Source organism: Sebastes fasciatus, chromosome 2 (genome assembly GCF_043250625.1).
Source record: "Sebastes fasciatus isolate fSebFas1 chromosome 2, fSebFas1.pri, whole genome shotgun sequence".
NCBI classification, from domain to species: Eukaryota; Metazoa; Chordata; class Actinopteri; order Perciformes; family Sebastidae; genus Sebastes; species Sebastes fasciatus.
Window position 1 is genome coordinate 19,025,805 of NC_133796.1, and position 10,511 is coordinate 19,036,315.

Below are 10,511 nucleotides of genomic sequence, written 5' to 3' on the forward strand. Positions count from 1 at the left end.
ACACACACACATACACACAAGCGCTGATGTTCATGTACAGAGAACAAAAACACTCATTCACAAGCACATCAACACACAGACTAATATAAACACACATACGTAGCCACACACACACACACACACACACACACACGCACAAACACTCACACACAAAGAGATGGCTCTGGCCTCAGAGGAGGCTAGCTAAGCGGTCTATGATTATGGGGTGTGTCTTTGTCTCATTTAGTGGTTCCACAAGGAGACAGTCTTCTGCTGCGTCAGACGAAAACACACACACACACACACACACACACACACACACACACACACACACACACACACACACACATGCAAATACCAACACACTATCACTTAGCGACAACAAATCCCTCAGCTTGAATTTGTTAAATTGCTCTGTAAGGGATCTGCAAATGTAAAAATGGCTGCATATTTTTTGGCCATCTTTTGTGATGATGCAAAGCTAAAGCATTAGTTATGAATCAGTATGAAGGTAAAGCCACCGTCATAATCACACTGTTCATCTTCACTGTAGAAAAAGCAGCCACATATTAATATAAAATCACTCTCAACACCAGACGTGCTATATTTCATTCCTCTTTTATTTGTGGAAAAATATTGCGCTGTTTTCCAGTAATAAAAATGACAGGCTCTGTACATACGACTCTTCTCTTAAATACAAACACAGTCACAGGGGTCTCAAGTGCCTAACACATACATGCATACATACATACTTTACATACATACATTATCTGCCAAATAAAAAACTTAAATTATAACAGGTTTAACAAAAATCACAACGAGATGGAACACAAATAATTACATAATTAAATTAAAAGAATACATCTTTTCTTTAGATAACAAATAACATAATAAAAACAGATGATCCTAACCAACGGCAGGCGGGGTGATGGTGTCCTTCAATTGGCTAATAGTGGAAGACTGGGGGTGAAGGGAGCGGGAGTGGGCAGTGCATACATTAGACACCACACACAGGTATCCTCACACTCATACACACACACACACGCACACCTCCATAGTGCAATGGCAGTTAAGACTAGTCCTTTATAGCTTGGCTTACTTGGAAACACAACAGTGTCATCAGAGGAGGATTTTGTACTTCTTTAGGGTGTTTTTAATCAACAAATTGTGGCCAAAGGAAAACATTATGTAATCAAATAATTACACTTCCTTGTTTCACTGTCTCTTCCTTTGTTTGATTGTTGTGTTTCCTAAGTCGCCCTGCCCAAAACATTGCCCTGTGTATCACAACCTTCAGGGGTCAGGGGGCCAGTATGGCCCAACAGGATCCATGTTGGATCGATCTGCAGTCACTACTGGAGTCTCCAGTTCTCTATTTCCTGCTGAGAACCAGCTCAGCCGACACTGTCTTCGTCAGTGCTGCAGAGCTAAAGACGTACAGTTGCTGCAGAAGTCCCTCTGATTTTAATTTGGGTTTTTTTTTGTCAGGAAAAGCTCCAATTGAATGAATTCTTAACAATAAATAGACTAGCAGCTGCAGTACTAATGTTACTACATCCTTTACTCTGCAGCACTGCACACAACATGAACTGTCCAATATCCACAACAGCTTTTACACTGCATTGTAAAACCACAGCACGTAACAGTACTACAACAGTACTTCAAAAGTTCTCAGTACTCCAAAAGGTACTACACTGTTCATTCAACCAGTACTCCACGGTACTACAATATCATCGGTCAACATCCAAGTCAATACTCCATCCTGGTACGAGCAGTACATCTTCCACTGCTGCACGAGTACTCGCTCAGCACTGTTTCTTTACTAGTGCTAGTCTTCTGGTACTTCATCCACTGAGTCAGCATTAGACCTGACATCCATCGCAGGTCACAAATGTCAAGTATTCACCCGTAGTACTACTGTAGTACTAAAGTCCTTGCCAAGTCGGTGCTGACTCCGCGCTGGCTCAGTAGCACCTTGGCTCAAAGTCCTCCGGTAAATCCCAGGGAACAGCAGCAAACAGCAGGAGTAAAACCTCCCGGAGACAAGCTGAGCTCTACTGCTCAGGGCTGGTGTGTGTGGACCGCCATTAACCACAGGAAACTGGTCTGATCTGGTCTGGACTGGTATCATACCTGCAATACAGAAGGGAGAAAAGTTAGTGTTTAGTGTGCTTTTATATGCGTGTTGGGGGAAAATGATTCTGTATATTTTTTCGGGCAGATTATTGTATTTTTGTGTATTCTCACCTCTGTGGCAATGATACATTCGTCTTTCTGGTCCGACATGACGTAGACGGACTGGTATTTGGCGTTGTTGGTACACTGGTACCTGCTGTCACTGGGACTGTGGTATTCAACATCACTGGTTGACTGGTATTTAAGATCACTTGCTGCGTGATTGTTCAATTCGCTGGATGACTGATATTTTGCTTCGCTGCAGCTCGGTGACTCTTCTACTTGTTTCATTTCTGAAGCGTCACTGTGGGACAAAAAAGAACACAAACAGATTCAGAAATGCCGTCCTTCACACAACATATGCTATCATTGCATTTAGGCTGACGCGTGTACGTTACACTCCATGCATGATACCAAATTTCCAACCTTTGTAATTATAGACAGTATTTTGTATGTACCTTTTTTGTCTCTTCCTGTATCTTTCCTCCGAGTCAAACTCATCCAGCATTTCACATTTAACCTCTGGCTCTTCACGCTCCTCTTCTTTACGCAGCAACAGCTCCTCAGGCCGGAGCTCGTGGACCAGGTTGTACTCCACGCTGGGGTAGCGAGTCTTAAAGCCGTTCTTCTCTGATCCGTTGAGCCCGCTGATTCCACTCAGACCACCCAGCGACCCGGCGAGGTCCGAATGGTAATCCACCTTCTTGTTGGTGTTTTTAATTGACGTCGTCGTCGTCATCATAGCGCCCACCTCCTTGTCACTGCGGAGACAATTGTTGGTGGTCGTCAGGTTGTTCATGGTCTCGTGGCTGTCGCTGTGGACACTGTCGCCGTGGTGACTGTGCCTCTCCTGCAGTTTGACCCGAATGTAGACCACCAGCACCGAGCAGCCGATCAAGATCACGAGAACGAGGAAGACGCCGGCGCACACGGCCGTCCAGGGGAATCCGCCGTCGTCGTCCTCTTCGTCTTCAACGTTTTCATCTCCTGGGGAAGAATATCGCCGATCTGGTCCGTCCACCACCGGCTGACCCCTGGGAACCTCTGGTAAGAGGAACTGGCAGTTGTGACCGCCGTAGCCGGGCACACAGGCGCACACATAGCGACCGCCGCGCTCGTGGCAGGTGGCTCCGTTGTGGCAGGGGCTGTGATGGCAGCGGGAGATGGGGGAACTGCAGTTTTCGCCAGTATATCCTGTGGAAGAAGCAGAGTTTAAGAGTCTAGAACAAAACTAATATGAAACTACATAAAAGACGCATGTGTTTGTGCGCTGTCATACCTGGAGGGCAGGTACAGGTGTAACCGCTCTCTGCCTCCTGACACGTCCCGCCGTTCTGACACGGGAAGGACAGACAGTATCCAGAGATGCTGCTGCTGCTGTCCTCACAGTTAGGACCTGAAAACCCCTCAGGACACTGACAGAGGTAAGAGTTCACCAGATCCACACATTCTGCACCTGCAGAGGGGAGAGGGAGGATTAGTCTCCAGGATATTTTAGGTTTGATTGTTGGTAAACTTACAAACGCAGAGGACAACGTACCGTTTAAACAGGGGTTGGAGGAGCAGTGGTCGATCTTCTTCTCGCAGTTGAAACCAGCGTATCCCATCGGGCACTGACAGAAGTAGCCACCTTCAGGGTTGTCGGCGCAGCGTCCGCCATTGAAGCAAGGCCCATCTGCACAGGTATTGGCACTTAACTCGCAGTTGTTGCCATAGAAGCCAGGTGGGCAGGTGCACTTATAGCCGTTATCGTTGTCCTGAAACAATATAAACGGTGGTTACACACAGGCTTGTTTCCACGAATATACATATTTTTGTCAACACATCACTTCTCTAGCTTGACACTCACAGTGCAGCTGCCTCCGTGGCGACACGGGTTTCCAGAACATTCGTTGACCTGGATCTCACAGCCGGCGCCTGTGTATCCGGGCAGACAGGAGCAAGTGTAGCTGCCCTGGCCAGTGTTGGTGCAGGTGGCTCCATTAAGGCAGGGCTTATGATGTGTGCAGTAGTTCAGATCTGGAAACACCAACAACAAATTCATAAATAATACAGTTTAAATATGAAGAAAAAGAGGGCTGATTGAACGCCACGGCGTCCAAACAAAGTCGTAAATCTTTCGGTAAACTCACCCTGGTTGCAGAAGAGCCCGCCCCATCCCTCCTGGCAGTTACACTGCCACGGCTGTTGGCAGGTGCCGTGGAGGCAGCCTGGGTAACGGATACAGTCGTCACAGTAACGCCCACTGAAGCCAACGCGACACCTGGGAACATTCATCAAACTGTTAATAACAATCTATCTGTCTATTTATGATCCAGTTAAGCAACTCCCAGATATGAGGAATGAATTTTCATTGTAACTTACTTGCACTCTGCAGGTTTATCACAGAAGCCGTGTTCTTCATCACAGCCAGGAAGACAGATTGCTGCAGGGAGGAAACACATAGTGACAGGTGAATCATAGGAAACCCAAGGGTGGAAACATGTGTTTGCCCTCCATCGGTCTCCCATTCACAGAGGGGCTTTTCAAACGTCTGGTTGGCGCCTCGGCCTTCTTATCTGTTTGTCTGTCTTTCCAGCTTGTTTACCTGCTGACTTGTCTGTCTACAGTCTCTTTCATTCTCCCTGTCAGAGGCCTAATAAACCAGACAGAGGCTCGTGTTTGGTGGTTAAAGATACTCTGGACCAAACCGAGCTGCAAAGTGGAGACGGGTAAAATCTTGAAGGTCATTCCTGACCGCCGGCTGAAATGTGTTTGCTGCAAAAGTTGCTGAAAATGTTACCTTTCAGCTTTAACAGCCCACAGGGAACTTTGGTCACCAAACGGGGGAACCAGCCAAGCCAAGCCTTCTCCTTTAACATGGTTGTTCTCCAACACAAAAGCATCCCACACAAAGCCTCCTTTCTCCCCTTGACTGTGGGTCAGAAGTCCCTTTTCTCACCCTTGGCCCCTCTCCTCCTCTCCCCCCTCCTACTCCTCTCCTCCTTTCCTCTTCCATCAACCTATCCCCTCTCTTCTCCTCCTCTTCTTCTTCCTCTCTCCTACATTCATCCTTTCCCTCCTCCGCTCCTCCCGTCTCTCCTCACTCCCCTCCTCCTCCTCCTCCTCCTCCTCCTCCTCCTCCTCCTCCTCCTCCTCCTCCTCCTCCTCCTCCTCCTCCTCCTCCTCCTCCTCCTCCTCCTCCTCCTCCTCCTCCCTCCGGGGCCAGCTGGTCTGTGTGGAGCTAACCACCAGACAGCTGCTCCATTGTCTCCTCTCACCGAGCAGCTGCCCCCTCCACAACAATACACAGCCCCGCTCGGCCAATCACCGGCCCAGGCCGCAACAATACAGGACCCCCACTTGGCCAATCGGGGAGGAGGTTTGGGGGCGAGGAGGCCCCAGTGGTCTAATGGAAGGCACGCGGCGTGTGAATTACTGAGGAGCCACTGCGGCTCATTAGAATGGAGGCCTCTGGTGCTATGGGATAACTAACTGACGCCTGTTGCACACGGGCCCCGCATTAGGAGGTGGAAAAAGTCCCTCAACAATAAAGATAGGCAAGTGATTAACTTTGAAAAGCAATTACTTTTCAGAAAACCAGAAAGTCTCATCAGAGTTCATTTATAGCTCCTTAGTTTTGAGAGTTAAATAACGCATTCTTGAGCTCTCTCAGCCATAACTAATGTACATTATTATTGCTCATGTATTGAGGCAGTATTTTGGGATCAGACGCTCTATGTTAACATCAACAAATCCTACTAATGGCTCCTTCACCTTATCTATCCAACAAGCAGCTGCCAGAGAATTTAAATATTAACTAGTGCAACACTACAGAGATGAACAACTGCCCCTTTTATCCTCCATTCATGGTATTTCCACCACGCCGCCTGAATGATTGAGTGTTGGATTAATAAGCAAACCCACTTACGTTCAGTGCAGTACTGCCCCTTCCAGCCAGAGTTGCATATGATCTCCCCGCGCTCGCCGCAGGAGAAGTGCCCAAAAGCGTCGTCTCTGGGCCGGCAGAAGACAGAGCAGCCATCGCCGTAGTAGTGCTCGTCACACATGAAGCGGTAAGAGTAACGCAGCTCAGTTCTGCCGCCGGCTGTCTGCACGTCCTTGGACCACTCTTCTCCAACGGTGAGGTGACGCTGGGTGGTGACCCTGCTGATCAGACGCTCCGGGTTGTCTGCAAAAGTCATCAATGGTCATATTTTTATCACGGTTAGTGTTGTGATTGAATGCAGCATGATGTTCTGCAGAACAGGTGCACAAGGGGCATTATGATTGCCAAATTATGACTTTTATCTAGTTTGTTAAGTAGATTTAAGATTATTTTTATAATGAAGATGTCTTTCTTTAACCTTCTATAGAAAGATGGCCACACATATTACATTACTATTAGTATATGATTGTTTTGGGGAGGTGGTTGACTGCCATAATGAAAATATTTGTTCTATATTATGCACTCTCCTTTTAGAAATAGAGTAGGTTACACCAGCCAGCTTCTTCATTATCTCGGCCACCACAGACACGCACACTCTTATGTTAGGGTCAGTTAGTCATCATTAGTGCAGTGATAAGAGCAGGACATAAAGATAACTGCCACACTGCAGGGTCAAATCTCAACTGGCACCTGCAAAACCTGTGGGTGGCCTTTATCTCATGATGTTAAATAAACCTCCAGCTGTTGAGAAGTTTGACACATAGAAACTCAAGTTATTTATCATCAAATCTAAAGGTTTATTGTGATAATATATAAGAATATGTCATCCACTTGGGAAAGAATCTCTATTTGTAGGAGTGAGAGTGTCAGCATAAAACATTCATCAAGCTTTGTGTTGCACTAATGACTGAGCACTAAGTGAAAAAAACATGCTACTGGGAGAAAACAAGGCCACCATTCGCCTTCTGGCCATGTCTTTGAGTTACACTGCTGCCTTCTCTGGCTGTCACCCACCTGTTGTCAGGTCGTCCAGGGAGTCAGTGTGCAGGGCTTCAATGATCAGTGAAAACGTCCCCTGAGGAGAAACAGACAGACAGACAGACAGAGTCAACAGCTGCTCAGCCTGGAAGGAGCAGAACAGCAGAGGGCCATTATAGGAGGCCTCCCAATAAACTTCACACAGCCTAATTCTCGTGTTGATTAGGGGCCTAATAAGGGCTACTACCTGCTCCCTTTTCACACCCCTGCTACTATCACACTCTGACACTGCCGTAAAACCAAACGAGGCGGAATTTCACGCTGTGCTGCCAATGATGTGCCAACTCAGAGGATGTTAAATTTCCCACCAAGCCTGGTCGGAGGAGAGGAGCGTTTGGTGAAAACACCCCCCTCCTCCTCCTCCTCCTCTTCCATACAACACACACACACACACACACACACACACACACACACACACACACACACACACACACTCACACACTCACTCACACTCACACACTCACACACACACACGCCCCCCTCCCCTCCCCGTTTTATCCTACCCCAAAAAGCACAGAAACACTACAATAGCCCCTCTCACACAGTGCTGACAAAGACCCTCACAAGTGTTGAGTTTGGGAGCATCTGTTGCGTTTTGCACTCTTCAAAGCTAATATGTCCCAACGGAATAAGACTACAATAACTTCACAGTCTCACATAATGCCATTTACTCCTTAAAAAATGTGACATCAATAACAAAATAGATCAGACAACATGCACAAAAACTATACATTTTAAATGCGTAAAGAGTGTGTAAAGATGCGTAAAGAGTTAATATTCTACAGTAATCTTGCAGGAAAAGTTGTAGTTGTTCAGTTGTTTATAGGTATATAAACCGGTTATTGTTCCGGTGCGCAACACAATACACCTAAAGGATAGTTCCTATGTGATGTATTAGGACCCATCACTACATCCCCCCTTCTAATTAAGAGACATTTCTTGTGGAGATGCAGAAATAACCTTCCTGAACAAAGTTATGAAAAACTCTTCTCCATACCCTTAACATTTTGTAACCTGTTAACAGTTTGAAGGTATTAAAGTATTATCAAAACAATAACATCTCTATCAATAAGAACACTTAAGTCTTTTCACTTTCACTTAGTAGATTATATATATATGTATATATAAACATTGCCATATACCATTAGTATGAAAACATTTTCCAACATATGTTTCTGTAAACATTGATACAATAGTCAACAAAATATTTTCAAGTATCAACTTCTCTCTCTCTTCCTAGTTCCTATGTGACGTATTAGGACCCATCACCACAGTAGTGATGTCCATGATGGACAGATATACTAATATTTCTCATAATAAGATGTCTATGAGCACTCACCGGCCATCAAAGCTAATATGTCCCAATGGAATAAGACTACAATAACTTCACAGTCTCACATAATGCCATTACTCCTTAAAAAATGTGACATCAATGACAAAATAGATCACAAGACACATTTTAAATGCGTAAAGAGTTAATATTCTACAGTAATCTTGCAAGGAAAAATTGTAGTGATGGCCATGATGGCAGACATACTAACATTTCCAAATGGAATAAGACTACAATAACTTCACAACTTCATGCGTAAAGATGCGTAAAGATACGTAAAGAGTGCGTAAAGATGCGTAAAGAGTGCGTAAAGATGCGTAAAGAGTTAATATTCTACAGTGATCTTGCAAGGAAAAGTTGTAGTGATGTCCAAGATGGCAGACATACTAATATGTCTCATAATAAGATGTCTATAAGCACTAATATGTCTCATAATAAGATGTGTATAGGGACTCACCGGCCATGTGAATGCGAAAGGGAAGTGGATTGGGTTGGTGAAGCTGTCCGCGTTGGTCTCAGGCACCTGGAAGGAGTTGGATCCGAGGACGGGCGTCACAGCGCCGCCGTAGGTGCAGGGAGGCTCCGGGGACACATTGGTTTGGTAATGCTTCAGACAAACCCGAAAGAAAGTCTTGCACTCGCACTGCTGGTGTTGTGCAGAGCCTCCAGATGGGCAGCAGTTGGAGTTGCCCTGAATCCCCTTCTTGTTGAGGAACTCCTGCAGCTTCAGCTCAAACACTCCGGAGCATGAAACCTAGAAAAGGTATAACAGGTAACTTCAGGATGTGTTTGAGAAATACGATACAACTTCATTTTCAGTTTGCACTGAAATTCATTTTGCATCCATAGGCAGCTCAGTTTGAGAAAAAGTACACATACAATAGACGTACTGTTACCATAGACAGACAGACAAGTTAGACCCATCAGACAAAAACCAAAACCCATTATTCATACATAACCCATTACAAAATGACCATATGTCCTCTGGATTTACATGTCTTTAGCAGCACATTAATTATTATTTAGCAACAAGATGGACTGATGGACTAAAAGCCTGTTCTTTAGCCTGATGAGGTTAAATGTAGGGACTCTGAATCGCCTCTTGGAGGGCAGAAGTTGATATTTAAAATGTAAGGGATCAGAAGAGATGCTGTTGGCAAGTCTGAGCATACTCTTCTTGTGAGCTGCTTGAAAGGAGCTGTATAAATATGTAAAACTTTTTTTTAACAGCCACAAAAGTATGCAAACACACAGACAGCTGTGCGTAATATACCCTTTATTAATATCATCATGTTGGACCTTACCTGGCAGGTTAGTAGAGAAGAGACGGTGACAACCAGGAGGAGACACAGGCGTCCCATTGTGTTGACAGCCCTTCAACAAGCAGTGAAAGCTCCAACACTCAAACAATCATGGAGAAAGTGTTCCCTTATGTCTCAGTCAAGGTGAACTCTTGACGCGCAGGAGATGAAGATGAAGAAGATGAAGAAACTTTTTTCCTTTTGGTGCGCCTTTTCTTCTGCCTCTCTAGTTTTCCATACGAGGCACAAGTTTTTGACAGAAAAAAAAGTTTTACAGTGAAAGTAATCCTCAGCAGAAGGATCCTCTTGGTGAATGAAATCCCCGATGAGAGTTAATTCCAGTCAGTGGTTGTTGTTGGAGGAGAAGAGGCAGATCTTGATGTCCTTGTTTATTTTTTCCCACTTGATTGATAATGATATGCTGATGCTATAAGTCTCCCTCTCTCTCTCTCTGGGAATAACAGTGCGTGTGTCTGATGGGTGTCCTGCCCTGCACAGGGTTTTATACTGGGCCAGCAGGCGAAGGGTAATAAGATGCAAATGAGCTCCTCTTCCTCCTCCCCCCTCCACCACCACCACAAGTCCGCCCAGGGGCCATCACAAAGAAAGAGAGGAGAGAGGAGGGGGTGCACACAACTTTTCTAAACCCCCCTCCTCTCCTCCTCTCTTTCTCTCAAAGGGACAGACCAAATGGCTAGTGAGCTGTTAAATGTGCAACAACCCCTCGCTTCCCCTGATGCCTCCCTTCCTCCACAACACA

The 10,511-nt window shown here is 45.6% G+C and overlaps 1 protein-coding gene across 1 annotated transcript; it reads right to left on the minus strand.

Annotated features, from left to right (window-relative positions):
* Positions 1-579: 579 nt before the first annotated feature.
* LOC141754079 (delta-like protein D) lies at positions 580-10,226 on the minus strand. The gene is made up of 12 exons (XM_074612907.1): positions 9,755-10,226; positions 8,908-9,204; positions 7,097-7,157; positions 6,065-6,325; positions 4,519-4,579; positions 4,287-4,417; positions 4,004-4,173; positions 3,695-3,911; positions 3,434-3,610; positions 2,613-3,348; positions 2,227-2,458; positions 580-2,112 (listed from the first exon to the last, which is right to left on the minus strand). Exons 1-12 carry the CDS (start codon positions 9,809-9,811, stop codon positions 2,107-2,109), a joined length of 2,406 nt encoding a protein of 801 aa, XP_074469008.1. The 5' UTR covers positions 9,812-10,226; the 3' UTR covers positions 580-2,106.
* Positions 10,227-10,511: the final 285 nt, after the last annotated feature.

Coding starts and splice junctions, on each gene's coding strand:
- LOC141754079 (XM_074612907.1), bottom strand. CDS start 9,811: ATGGGACGCCTGTGTCTCCTCCTGGTTGTCACCGTCTCTTCTCTACTA. Junction 6,326..7,096: donor CCTGGACGACCTGACAACAG/GTGGGTGACAGC, acceptor TGACTTTTGCAG/ACAACCCGGAGCGTCTGATC. Junction 3,611..3,694: donor CTCCAACCCCTGTTTAAACG/GTACGTTGTCCT, acceptor TCCCCTCTGCAG/GTGCAGAATGTGTGGATCTG.